Source organism: Apaloderma vittatum, unplaced genomic scaffold (assembly GCF_000703405.1).
Source record: "Apaloderma vittatum isolate BGI_N311 unplaced genomic scaffold, ASM70340v1 scaffold17617, whole genome shotgun sequence".
Taxonomy (NCBI): domain Eukaryota; kingdom Metazoa; phylum Chordata; class Aves; order Trogoniformes; family Trogonidae; genus Apaloderma; species Apaloderma vittatum.
Window position 1 is genome coordinate 29,772 of NW_009728042.1, and position 14,648 is coordinate 44,419.

Here is a 14,648-nt window from a genome sequence, read left to right on the forward strand (position 1 = left end):
TGGGCAGATCTCATCTCACTAAGCAGGGTTCCTGTTGCTGCCTTATGCCAATAATTTTATACCAAAAAATCTAGCCTGTAAATACGTCAATGGGGAATATACTAGATGTGTATCCACAGGACCAAGTGCAAGGTCTTCCTTGCACTTGGGACAGTCCCAAGCACCGATATAGGCTGGACAGTGACTGGCTTGAGAGCAGCCCTGAAAAAAAGGACTTGGGGGTACTGGTGAATGAGAAGCTCAACATGAGCTGTCAGTGTGCACTTGCAGCCCAGAAAGCCAATCATGTCCTGGGCTGCATCAAGAGGTGCGTGGCCAGCAGGTCAAGGGAGGTGATTCTCCCCCTCTACTCCACTCTCATGAGACCCCGCCTGGAGTACTGCGTCCAGTTCTGGAGCCCACAGCACAGGAAAGATATGGACGTGCTGGAACGTGTCCAGAGAAGGGTCACGAGGATGATTAGGGGCTGGAGCACCTCTCCTATGAAGACAGACTGAGAGAGTTGAGGCTGTTCATTCTGCAGAAAAGAAGGCTCCGAGGAGACCTTATTGTGGCCTTCCAGTATCTCAAGGGGGCCTTCAAGAAAGCTGGTGAGGGGCTTTTTAGGATATCGGGTAGTGATAGGGCTAGGGGGAATGGATTAAAGCTGAGATGGATCGGTTCAGATTGGATGTTAGGAAGAAGTTCTTCACCATGAGGGTGGTGAGACACTGGCACAGGTTGCCCAGAGAGGTGGTGGAAGCCCCATCCCTGGAAGTTTTTAAGGCCAGGCTGGATGGGGCTCTGAGCAGCCTGATCCTAGGGGGGGCTGTCCCTGCCCATGGCAAAGGGGTTGGAACTAGATGATCTTTAAGGTCCCTTTCAACCCTGACAATTCTATCATTCTATGACACTTTGGTCTGGAAAAGGTCAACTCAACTTCAGCCTGTCTTCAAAAGGTTTAAGGTACTGCATAGAAACAGTAATGGTTTTCTGTGTGCACTGGATATTGAGATTATTTTAGGCTGCTCTATTATCCTGAAGCTGTTGGGGAAACTGGAGAGAACTCTGAGAACGGCTTAAAGCATGAGTGTGGGTTGACTAATCATCTTAGGAAAAGTTATGAGAGCAGTATGTGCAGACTGACAGCTCTTCTGGAAGAAGATGCATCATTACAAACAGCAGCATAGTGTACATGCTAATAAAGGAGAGAATGATGGATTATAGTTGTTAGGATTGAATAGTGAGAGAAAGCTGAGAAAGCTAAGCTTAATAACAGGAAACACTTTCCAGTCATGAGGTCTATTTGGACTTCAAAAGTGTCTTACAGGGAAATGATGGTAGTCATGCTAATTAGGATATTCAGGAAAAAAAGCTGATGAATAAATAAATGTAGAAACCTGTGTTACTTTAAAAGTGGATATTCAAAGATGTCTTGGCCTGTTCAGAAAATTCAACAATACAGATAAAGTGAAAACTATCTTTCTGTTTTGAAGATGCTATCCATACCTATCTAACTGCCCAAATACCCCATTTCAGGCTGCAGATTTCTTTTAAAGTAGCAAATTCCCCAGGCTGACCAGTGCCAGGAAAAACTTTGTTTTCTCTGAATCTTGGGGAAAAAAATCAGAAAATCATAAAAGGAGGTAACGTGAAATTGCCATCAAGGTGATTGCTCTGTCCTTGGTGACTGTTGGGTCCTGAGCTCTCAGGATGAGGACTCAGGTTCGCCAATTCCCAGGCCAGGATTAAGGTGAGTCGCACCAAAGAGCTGAACACCAGTTTTATTTATCAATCAGCAAAGAACTAACCATGATGTATTTCAGTTGTCCACTTAGCATAATGAACACGGCCCACAGTAAAGAGCCATTAGCGAGCAAAAGAACCGGCCTCTCCATAGATAGCCTTTTGTTAAGACGAGAAAGAGAGAGAAAGAAAGTGACAGAAAAAGGAAAGATCACCACCCTGGGATCCAGCGATGGCCATGGCACACGCAGCCATCTTCTGTGGTGGGTGAAAAGCGCACAACCGCCAGGGGTTCTTGCCTTTTATACTGACAGGTTCCCACCACACCGCGTCGTTTACCCCTTGTGGAAAATTACTGGGAATGGGTCTGCAGGGTGGTGGGGTCTTCTGAGGGAGGGTCACCCATCCATCTCCTGGCTCGTTGCAGCCCCAGCTCCAAGCCCTGCCTGCCCCTACACCATGGACAAGGCCTGAGTCACCCCTGCACCAACCGGACAGATGCCAGGCCGGTGGCCGTGGCCTGTTTAGGTTCCAGGCTGTTTGAGACATTCATTTTAGCAGTCCCTCACAGCGGCTTCTCACTCTTCCCCTACCTTGTGCTGCTGAAAGGTCCAAGTTTATCAGGTTACAAATAGGAGCTTTTTTAATGCTTTGCAGTAACTTTGGAATTCAGATATTTACTGAATGCACTGTAGGACGGGGGCGGGGGGGGGCAGAAATCATCCCCACTTGCTGTTTGTGAACAGTTATTTGTGTTGCGACAAATAAAGGTACGCTTTGAGATTTCTGTGAATTTGTACTATGTAATGAATAAAAAGAATGGTGCGTGTTTCAAAGTATTTGTGTAGTTCTGTGCATTTCAGTATCCCTGTTTTCTTTAGGTGATGTCCTGACTAATATAGAAAGTTCTCGTGCACGGTGGCAGTAAGTTATGGTTTTAGCGCATCTCTTTAAAGGACTTATTAGTCTGTTACTCTGAGATTTCTTTACAATGGTGATGCAGTGTACTGAAACCTTAAAATGAAGGTCAAACTAACCTTAAATCACCTTGCTATTGAGGAAAGGAGTAGGGTTCACATTTTTCTCCAACCTTTAGTGTGTCTGTACATCCCAGTTGGGAGTGTCTCTTAGTTCCTGGATGGAAGGCATTACTGGTTCATTTCCTCCTACTCCCAGGTAATGAGGGTAGTGTTCTTCTGTTCTTCAGTCCAGCCTGCACCAGTGTCTTTTCTGTGTTCTCTCATGTCTGCATTTGACGGATCTGTCCAATTTTTCTGATGTGATTTCAGCTTCCAAACAATTTGCCGAAGAAGTCTTGAAAGCGCACAATGACTACAGGAAGAAACATGGAGTCCCCCCATTAAAACTCTGCAAGAAGTTAAACAGAGGAGCCCAACAGTGAGTTCAGTCCTTTCTTTTCTCTAATGAGATTTGTGACACTTATCTATTAGGTTTGACTGTGCAAACTGCAAAAATACTTGCCTTTTGACATGCTCATATTCAGTGCTGATTTACTGCATGGAAAGGGAGGGATTGTACTCTTTCTGCCTCCCTGCCCAACTCTTACTGTCCCTTCTTTTTTCCATCACATGGCACCAGCTGGTCACATGGGCACTTCTGCGGTCACAACTGCATAAATCTTTCTTGCACCCTTTTCCAGATGTGCATCTCTCTACACTGGTATGTCTCCCCTGCAATGGGTGGTTGCCTAAAACATGGTTCACCACCACTTCTGTCAGGAGAATATCAACTGCTGCTGAAACAGTGAGAAAAGAACTTTTTCATGGTAGGAAGCAATGACTGGTCTAAGATCAATAGAATCAGAAGAAAGTAACTTCAGATCCAATTGTCTATCTCCTTGCCCCCAAAGCAAAATATACCTTGTCTGATGCTGAAGACTGCACAACTTCTTATCAGCCTTAACGTACAGTGGGTCCATCTTTCTGCTGTCTGACTTCAATCTTTCTTGCAGATATTTGAGTCCAATCCTGCTTGTTCTCTTTGCTGTAGATATGACAACCAGATTATTTCCTTTCCCTTCATAGGAACATTTTTCAAAGTAGGCTTGAAGTTCTTAATTTTCTTTTCAGTGTGATCTTCACAGTATAAAGTATATACCTGAAGGAGTAAATGCTGATTAAACTATTCAGAAAGTAAATGTATTTCCATAATAGCTAAATAGTGGCCAGTTTGAATCTTCAGACATGAGATCTCATCTCCCATTAGGCTTTCTGCCATAACTGTGCAGACTTCTCCATGCTGGCTGCCTGGGAGATAGAAAGCCTTTACCCTTCCAGAATCTGATTTCTCTCCTGGCATGGTGCTGCATTGTCACACAGATGGACCAGCTCCTGCACTCCTAGACCAGAGATCTCTGCCAGGGACGTGGCGTGTGGACATGCCCTCTGGCAGTGAGCAAAATCTGATTGATTTTGTTTTTATAATTTCCTTTTTTTTTTTCTTTTGTTTTCTTGACACACCACAATAACTGGATACAGTATTTCTTTCTAAGAGATGGAATGCAAGTGACTCATCCACATACCTCTGTAATCTTCTGGGGTTTTCCTTCTGTTCTTCAAGTGATTGTTTTGTTTCATATTTACAAGATGCCTCATGAGGATGAAATTTCATTGACTCGTCAATAACACTTGTTGTGCCTCCAAAGTGCTGCAGTTGGTTTGTACAAGTCACCTTGTATGAATAGTTAAGATTATTCTGTCAAATATGCATTGCTCCACATTTATCTCTAAGTGTGCTATTGCCCTTGCTGGGTATTTTTAGATCCTTCTGGAATTTCTCACAGCCCTCTCTGGTCTCAGCTGACTTTCCCCACTGTGATGAATAACAATAGGAAACTGTTGTTTGGTTGCAGTCTGGTAACTTAATTTATAAGAATCAAAAGACACATATTCAGAGACTGGTGAAACTGGCAGATAGCAAGAACCAAAAATGGTTTGATATATGTAAGAAATCTTGTATTTGTCAAGACACGTTTTTCCTGATCTTTAATACAAAGAACTTCACCTTTTCATTAGGAATATCTGTTATCTTTGTTGGTATATATCTGGTGTATCTCTGGGTACCTTTCCATGCTTCTCTGTCTATATTGAAAATGGTCTGTTTCCTACCATTGTCAGTTCCAATAATTGAGACAGGTTAGATAAACTGACTATTGTATCCCTGCTTTAGCGTGAGATGAGTCACCCTCAGCAGGTGTCTGTTTATCTCTGACTGTAATGAAGCACAGGGTGATGATCTCAGATGCGAACCTCATGCTTTCAACTGCCTGAGCTAGAGTGAATTAATCACTTCTAGTCTCAAATCTTTGGCAACTTTTTCTGTGTGCATTGAGTACTTTGTTCCAGTCTTGCCTCTTGCTTGGGATGTGGGAAACCTTGAAGAGAAAATATAGGGCATGAAGGCTCATCTAGAGGTCTTCTAGCTGAGGATGCAGCAGACTGGCAGCTGACAAATTTTGTTATTTCTAAATAAATGAAGGTAGCGTAATACTTTTAAATTTTGTTTTGGTAGGTGGATTAGAACAGAGGGAAATGAGAACCTAATGACCTTGGGACAAAATGTTCAGCTGGACAAATTTCCTGTCTCTGGCAGATGCCAGTAATTCACAATTAGGGCAGGAGTAGCAGGACAAAACAAGTATGGTGATCCTTCCCCTGTTATCTTCTCCAGGAAATTACAGATTTCTCCTGAAAATTATGGTTTCCCTAAGCAGTAGGTTGTATCCTCTTTTTTTTTTTGTTGCTGTTGTTTAATAAGCCCTGAAGATTCTCCCTGCATACACACTGTAGTTTGTCTAGCTCATTTTCAAACCCACATGTGCTTTGGTGTCTGCATCATCTAGCAGCGATGACTGCTGCTGCGTGGTCTAGAAAGAATGCTTTGTCTTAACTTGACTTTTAAATTTATGACCTGATGATTCTGCCTGTTGCCCCTTATTTCTTGTGCTGTGAGAAATAACAAATGATCTTTCCAGTTTCACTGTGTACTGAAGCCTTTCTAATGTTGAATAAAGAGAATAATTGTTTTACACATGACATTCTTCTTAACCCTATTGTCGTAAGATAATAAAATACATCTCGCACTCACACGTGTCAACTTCTATAGAAACAGTGCTGCTTATCTCTGTGGTGGTGTACACAATTGTTGCCTCGATTATCCATGTGCTCCCCTTCTCTTCTGTAATGTGACCTGGCACATTGCTCTTGTTTTGCATTTGACTTTTTTTTTTTCATTTGAAAATGTATAGATTTTTGTACTTGATTTAACTGAATCCCCACTTTGGTCTTTTTTTTCCCCTGTCTCACTGAGAACATTCCAGTTAATCCCATGAGGGTCTTAGAAATGTCAAGAGGTAACACTTGTAACAGTTGCTGCAGGTCCTTCGCTTTCCACCAGCAGTGGCAGCTAAGGATGGCCAGCAGGTTCCCCGGTGCTGGGCAGAACATGACTGGAGAAGATCTGTCCTTTGATTTCTTCTAGACCCTTCTCTGCAGTGACACAGATGCTCATGAAGGACAGGAAGGATGGCCTCTAGGCTTTCCCTTTGCCTAACTGCTAGATCTATCCTAAGCCTAAAGCATCTCTGGCTTCAGGGCTTTGCAGATGGGAAACTTGGCCTAAATTGTTATCTTCCAGCAAAATTCCTTGCTTGCATCTCCTCTTCCTCCTCCTCCTCATTCTCTTTGCTCACTGTGACTACGATCTGTGATTCAATATGTGGATTCCCGTGCTAGGTATGCAGAAGAACTGGCTACCACAAGGGTCCTCAAACACAGCTCTGAGTCTGCTAATGGAAAATGTGGAGAAAACCTAGCATGGGCATCCTATGACCAACCAGGTAAGTTTTCTTCTCTCGCTGTCTCACAGACACTGAATGAACAGCTTGTCTCATGTAATTTGGGCTCAGAGCATCTGGGTGCAAGAGTACCGGTGTTTCCTATGCGCTGAAAATTTGCCAACTGCAGCCCAGCTCAGCCTCAGCTCCCTGGGGTCAGGATGGTGGTATGCATTCACCTATGTGTACTGAGAGCAAGAAGCATGTGTGCAGAGAACAAGGAGTGGGATAAGGAATGGTGGTAGTGTGCTGTGTTCCTTTGGAAGTAGGACTTGGCGGCTAGGCTGCTCCATGCGTCCCTGCTGTGGAGCTGTCATGAGTGCTGCTGTCCACAGGAGGAGAGAAGGAAGCTGTCAGTGCCTTGTAGTTCACTTTCATCTTTAGGCTGCCCCAGCCAAAGAGAGGGCTTGTCCCCAAGAGAGTTTGTCTCAGCAAAAAGAAGCCAGCTATGGGGAGGAACGTGGAAAAATGGCCATTGCGTTATACATAGCAGTTTCTGTTTGTGGAGGTAAAAATGGCGTGGCGGACACCAGAGCAACAGAGGCTAATGTGTTAGTTGTCTAGTTTCTTTTGCTCTGTCAGCAAGCACACCTTGAGTCCTTTTCCATGCCTTCACTTTTGAAGACAAAAGTACTCTGTATATTTTCTGATTGTAGATATAACATGTAATTGGCAACCGTCAGTTTGGATGCTTGAGGAGGTGAGTTTTGGCCAGGCTCACAGCCTGCCCTGAGCCCTCAGGCAGCGTGATGTTCATTCACCAGAGTCTTCCCTCCTGCCTCAGCCTGCCGAGATAGCAGGTGGGATGCAGTAACAGTGACTGCTTGCTTTCTTAATTCCCGTTTACCCCTGGAATTTGCAGTTTGGCTCTGGGGAGACAGAAGCTCATTTCTGCAGGCTGGGGGGGCCGTTTGCCCTGTTTGAAGGGCCTGAAAATTTTAGTGAGTTTTAGACCCAGGGACAGTGTCTAGTTCCTTTGCAAGTGCCAACTCTAGTCCCCAGTGGGTTCATTTTCATGTTGAAAAAGAAACCCAAGGGTGGAAAAATACAATTTGATCTACTCATATTTGGCATTCTGTCCATTGCAAGGATCTGAGGCAAGGGTTCAGAGCAGCATGGGAAAACACAGATGTATGGCAAAGTTTGGTAGTGGCTGTGACTCACTGACTGAGCTTGCTTCCTTCTTGTTTATCTTAATGGCCTGTGCGCTTTCCGTGAGGTTCAAGTCATCAATTCCCATTTAGAGAGCTGGAAACAAAACACATGAATGCTTTCATAAATTATATAACACCTGTCTTTTTCTGGATCCCATTTGTTGTCTTCAATACACTATTTCCGTACATAACTTGCCAGTTTTGAGCCATTTTATTCCTAATCTTTTTTTATCCCCAGGATTGAATGTCTTGCTGAGAAAATTAAGCTACATCCTATTTTGTTCTGTAAAACACTTCTACATTTCCTATGCAGCAGGATAATTCAAAGTACCAGAATGAGAAAACGAGTTCTCAAAGAAGGTTATTCTCTCGTCTGGGCTTAGTCTTCATCTCTGTGGAGGTAGTTCATTCTTCCTCTTTTTCTCATATAGTTCCCTTGGGAGAGTTAATTCGTATCCTGCTCAGTGAGGCTGAAATTTGTATTAAGGCATCCTTTCAGTGGCTTAACAAAGACAGACAGTGTCTTCCAGTTTCTTTTCCAGATAAAGCAAAACTCAATAAGCCTCCAGCAAACTCTGTATTGTCTCTAAAAAAGAGATGGTGTTGCTTATTTTGGCTCTTACTGAGATCTGTAATAATGCCAGAAGATGTATTTCTTGTTTCAGAGAAAATTTAAACTTTCAACTATAAAAGCCTTCTAGTTCGATCCTTCTGGTACAAGAATACCTTGAATTGTATTCAGGATTTTGGAGTTATGTAGCCTAAAGCTGTCGCTGGAAATATGTTCATCCCTGTAATCCAAGAAATAGCTGACAGCTGTTTCCTCTCTCTAGTCCTGCAGGAACTGCTCCGTGGCAGACTTCTCTTTGTCTGGGTTCAAATATAAGTGAGCTGTCATCTGCCGCTAATGCGAGACCGCGACCTGCCTTGGCAGCTGTAGTGTGTCAGACTTCTCAGGATGCCTCGTCTCATTTCTCATGTGTCGGGAGGCTGAAGGCACTGGGTGACTAAATTCTGGTTGGAATTTAGAGAGTTTCTAAGAGAAATTTGCTGTATGTTGTCACCCAAATCTGTTGTGGGAGAAACCTGGGTCTGCCCACAGGTTGGGGCTGGGGGGGAGAGAGCAGCACGGGGACCCTCTGCCCCAGCCCTGGAGGAGCATGCTCTGACCCAGAGCCTGCCTTGATGCACTTCTTGCTGTCTAGCACCAGGCTTACACAGTACTGTTAAATAAAATAAAGGCCTGCATGTGGAATGCCGGAGCTAGAGAATTACTTCCTAAAACCATTAATATGACTTTATTCTAGAGAGATATTGTATTTTGGGGGCAAATTTAATTTGACCTCGACCTTTTTTCCTTTCAGTCTGGTGGAAGGAAGGTTGTGCTAAGAAAATCTAGAAAAATTAGGAAAATTCTGAGGTTTGGGGTACCTAGTTTTTAAGCAGATCACCATGATGCTTCCCATGCTCATACAGAAATACATCCTATGTGATTTTATTAGGATGTTTTTTGTAAGTCACTCGGTGGTATTACTTGAAGATTTAAGGATTCTTTGATATGAGGAGAAACAGTAAAGTTGGGACCAGAGAAATTAAATGTTAGGGAAAGCCAAATACATCAGTAGGGCTGCCAAAGCCTTGTCTTCCCTGTACTGTGGCTGAGAACATATTCCCAGGCTTACAGACACAAGCACACGGGTGCAGCGTGTACATGTGTATATATGCAGGACACACAAATTGGCACAAATGGATGCAGTCAACATTAAAATGAACAGTGGCCTCACCCTTTTTGGCTGATGGCAATGAAGTATATTGCTGGGATATATATAATATATCATAATACAGTATAGTATATACATATAAAACCACATATTTCCCAGTAATGGATAAAAAAAAATAGTTGTGATTAATACTTTATAGCATTAAATTACATATATATCTATCAGTAATGGAAATAAAATTCCAGTGTAGATCCTGGAGCAGCTAAGCTTAGACACTCAGTCTGCCCAGTAGCTGCCCCTTGATCCCAGTCTCCCCAGTTGATTGCACTTGGATGTACCAACCTCTGAGGCTGCAGTTCCACTCCAGTTGCCGGTACAGTGCATCTCACACACACGCAGATGCAGCTCCCTGACCGATGGCCAGGACCCCTCCTTATCTCTGTGGTGACCGTACACCTCTGTAGCAAGAGTACTGACACCTCTTTATGTGCACTGACCCCTTTTTATCTCTCTGTCCTTCAGAGAGATGGTATCAGTAGAACTTTACACCAGGACTATTAGTGCTGTCTGTGGACTGACCTTATACAGTTAATTCTCTGACCATGTGAGACAGTTTGAGGCACAAGTCAGTGTGGCCACATTACCAGCTCATAGGCTTGGTAAATAAAATCGCTCTGCTGATTTTGGATCTAATCTTGGAGAGAACGATACTTGGACACTAATTGAAGGATTGTTGCACCAAATTTTTATGTGATGTACATGTGACCAGAGAGTCATGGTACTGATGAAACTCGTTAGAGCAAGATTTAGCCTGTTCTGAAATGAACATCTAGTAGACCAAGCAGGTCATTGGTCAGCTATCACGAAGTGAAGGGTGGAGTCAAGCTCTGTTTCCACAGAGAAAGTGTTGAAAATGTGAATGTGGTTTACAGTAATGCAAACAGGAAGGGTATATTAAAAAAAACCCTAGTAGTATACTAATTGGTTCTGCAAGTGAAGCAACAGAAGAGAACCTGCAGTGCTGACTGTAGGATGGATCTGCTTTTTGGTAGAAGCTGACTTCTGTCGTCTCTGCTGTAACTGGGAGTGAAGGGTGGGAGTGAGATATCTTTTCTGTGTTCTTTTCTTCTGATTGCAATGCATTTTGAACAGCGATCAACCCCTGTTTTGGAGGAGCTTTGCTGGAGGAGGGGGGGCGGGTAGCCGAGTGGGAACTGTTTTCCATGAAACAGTTCTGTAATAATTTGAAATGGAAATACTGTGGTCAGTTCTCTGAACCAGCAAGTCTGAGGATGCAAGCTGCTGGTAAAGCAGGTAGGCTCAGTGCTCTGCTCACCCCTCTGCTGTTCTCTGTCTGGAAGCCACAGTGTGACTGGGCTCAAAAGAAGATAGATACTGCATAGATACTGCTTTTTGCACTTTTTTTCAGTCTTCATTGTAGCTTTATTGTGAGTTACAAATGAACAGGTATTAATTTGTGTTCAGGACTTCAGCCATAAGACAAGTCTGCAGAGTTTGTTTGGTGCAGGAAGAGCAGGGAAAGAAGGAAACTGTTGTTATTCCCGAAAAGTTTGCTTTGGGAATCAAGAGAGGTTTTGCTACTTTTTTATGTGGAAGATGTAAACTGTCTATACTAAGAGAGTACTATTGCTAGCAAGCAGTGTGGCATAGGTGAGTTTATAGTACTTTCAGCTCACAAACCTCTCAAGGTGGCATTTCGTTCAATATTTTCTTTTCAATGACTGCTCTGACAGCCAGCTTGCCCGACTAACAAGGCCATCCTTTTAGCGGACTGCAATCCTAAGAAATCGAAGTTGAAGGAAATTAAGGCAGTGTCTGCCTTCTAGAACAGTGCGAGTTTAAGACTTTTTGCTGCAAAAGAGCAAAACATGAGTCATCGCTGTTCTGCAGCCAACAGTCCACCAGGGACCAGCGTTCTTCATGACGGTGGGATTAACAGCGTTGGCAGCTTGCTAAGAAATCAACTGGCCTTGCGTTATATGTCCTGGAATGCTAAGCAGAAATTTCATTACTGATGTAGCTCGGGGAAAAACCTGCCCTCTTTCCCCTCAAGTGTTTGACACAAGAATTTCCTAACAACCAGTAATGGAAAAGAAGCAACATTTGACTTTTGAGTGCATAACTTCAGCAAGTTCTGCTCTGAGCTCCTGACCTCTGTGCTGACTGTTCCACGGTACTCCAGATTACCAGAATTTGCTCCTCTCTCTGTTTCCTTAACTGTTCAATGGAAAACAAGGCAGGATTATTTCTCTGCCAAACATCAGCCTTAGAGACCCCCAGATATGTAGTGCTGCATCACTGACCATAGTCATATTGCTTATACAGCTGTGGTCAGTGAAAGCCTTTGATGAGATGAGACAGGGCTGGACACAAGGACTTCCCCACAACAGCAGCTCCTAGGCAGTATATTTGAAGTGTCTGATTGTAATACCTCAAAGTGGACATTCACAATGGCTCAAGTGCTAAGTAAGAAACACTAAAAATAAATGCACACAGAAATTTGAAGTAGTAAATGCTTATGAGAATGCAGAAAACTAGAGGATGTCAAAAGTATCGTTTTTCTTTGGAGCTGTAAGGGGGTATCTTCATACACCTGCATCCACAGGTGAGAGGCCTCCCTCTAGAAAAGGTCTGTGTGCCCTTTTGCTCAGAAAATCTGGCAAGGCTCACTTAAGTCTTTTCAAATGCGTTTCAAGAGGGAGAGGCTGGTGAAAGCTGTATGTAGAAGCCTAATGACAGGAGCACTCACACAAGATGAGGGAAATGTGTCTTTACCTTCCAGGCTGAAAGTTACAGAAGGTTCTGGGCAGAAAAAAATGTAAACTCAACATTCAACAGGTGATTTCTTTGACGACTAAAGGGATTACTGCCTCATCTCAATCCAAATGATGTGCCACACAGATCTCTTGTCTGAAGGTTTTTCCGACTTTTGACCTTGTGTCCTGACAGCAGACAAGGATTGGTGGAGGGTCCTGATCTGCTGGTGTTATTACAGCACTCTTCATCAGCTCTGTCCTAGCAGGCAAGCACTGCTGCAGAGATCTTCTCTGAACAGGATGAACTCTACCTGGTTCTACAGCTGTTTCGTGGGTTGCATGCCCAGGCTTTCAGCCAGACTGTGCCAGCCACATGGTTCCTGCTACTCCAGTGGCGAAGCTGATGGACTTGATGCATCAAGCAGAACTCTAGTCATTGACGGTGTGAGATGCTTAACAAAAAGCATCAGAATAATTAGTAACTTAGTAGCTTTAGTAAATTAGGAAGAGTGACTGGAAGACTACCCAAAGGAAAAGGGCCTGGGGCTGTTGGTCATCAGCCAGCTGAACATGAGCCAGCAGTGTGACCAGGTGGCCAAGAAGGCCAACAGCATCCTGGCTTCTGTCAGGAATAACATGGCCAATAGGACCAGGGCAGTGATTTTTCCCCTGTATTCAGCACTGGTGAGGCTGCACCTCGAATCCTGTGTTCAGTTTTGGGCTCCTCACTACAAGATAGACACTGAGGTGCTGGAGAGCCTTCAAAGAAGGGCAACAAAGCTGGTGAAGGGTCTGGAGAACAAGTCTTATGACAAGTGACTGAGGAAACTGGGGTGGTTCAACCTGGAGAAAGGGAGGGAGACCTTGTCATTCTCTATAACTACCTGAAAGGAGATTGAAGTGAGGTGAGAGTTGGTCTCTTCTCCCAAGTAACTAGTGATAAGACAAGAGAGAATGGCCTCAAGTTGCACCAGGGGAGGTTTATATTGGATATTAGGAAAAATTTCTTCACTGAGAGGGTTGTCAAGCATTTGAACAGTCTGCCCATGGAAGTAGTTGAGTCCCCATCCCTGGAGGTATTTAAAAGAAGTGTAGATGTGATGCTCAGGGACCTGGTTTAATGTTGGGCTTGGCATTGCTAGGCTAACAGTTGGACTCAGTGATCTTAAAGGTCTTTTCCAACCTACACAATTCTATGGTTACTGGCTAACAACATTTATTGCAAAACAATAAAGATTTGGCAAGTTACATGTGCTACTATGTTACCTACGTTTCAAAAACTTTTCAGTAAACATACTGTTTCTCCATGTTTCTGGTAGTTTTTGCCAGTTGACCAGGCTGTAAGTGACCTACACTTCTGTGTTTATATCATGTTTCCACAGCAGTTTTCTTTTGTTTTCCAGGAAGGGATGTGGCTGACAGATGGTACAGTGAAATAAAAAATTACAGCTTTCAAAACCCAGGGTTTTCTTCTGGGACAGGTAAGTTCAGACTGGGCACTGTCTCTTAAAAAAAGCAGCTTTTATTTTAAGAAATTGGCTACCAATATTGTTTAACATTTTTTTTCAAAAATATAGGGGGAAAATAAATTAGAATTTCCCCGAAGTTTTGTGTTAGAAACTGAGAAAAGGGTAAAAGAAAACTGAGAAACGAGGAAGTAAGCAATATTTGTAGGTTTTTCTAGTATCGTATTTTCCCTTCGACTCCCTAATTTTTAAAAGGTAACTTATTTTTAAGGAAAATTAATTTGTAGAAAATACTAAATTGGAATCATACAGGTGTCTTACTAGATGTTCTGTGCTTTTGTTTACATTGACGTGTGACTTCTACCGAATTATATCACTCCAGTCCCAGGGCTCTCTTAATATACTGTTTGGAGCAGGAGCATGCCACTGATTGGATATTGATAATCTGATGTTGAAGGAACATCAGAACATTGTTCCTTGAACAATGCTCAAGCAAGAGACATGCCTGAGCTTCTTTCAGATGAAGAAAATCACATTTTCTTCCCATGGGATTTGTCTGTGTGTAGGTGAACAAGTGACCGAACAGCACAGTGCAGGGGTAGCTATCACAGCTAGGCAGAAGAAGCCAAAAAATCAGTACTATTTTGAACAAATGCACATGCAGACACATGAGGGAGTGTGAGATAGTTAAAGAAAATGAATAATAGTCACTGTCAGAGCTGCTATTCACATCTCAGGGAGTAAAGAGTGTGATGTCTTTGTCCAATAATATATCAGGTACTCATCAAACTGCTTTCATGGTTCTCCTACTCAGATGTTCTTACTTGAATATAGGACGTGGAAGTGGGAATAGTAGTGTAGAACCAGACCAGATTAGGCTTTTTCAGGACAAACTGCTAGATGTAGGGGATTTTTTTCACGTCCTTAGCTTGTTCTCCAGTTAGGGAAAG

At 43.2% G+C, this 14,648-nt stretch overlaps 1 protein-coding gene across 1 annotated transcript in view; it reads left to right on the forward strand.

The window, feature by feature from the left end:
* The first annotated feature begins 1,957 nt into the window (after nt 1–1,957).
* GLIPR2 (GLI pathogenesis-related 2) overlaps nt 1,958–14,648 on the forward strand; it is a 12,982-nt gene continuing 291 nt past the window's right edge. The window contains exons 1-3 of the mRNA XM_009873939.1: nt 1,958–1,988; nt 3,015–3,123; nt 6,480–6,583. Coding sequence (XP_009872241.1) covers nt 1,958–1,988; nt 3,015–3,123; nt 6,480–6,583 — 244 coding nt within the window. The remainder of the gene's footprint in view (nt 1,989–3,014; nt 3,124–6,479; nt 6,584–14,648) is intronic.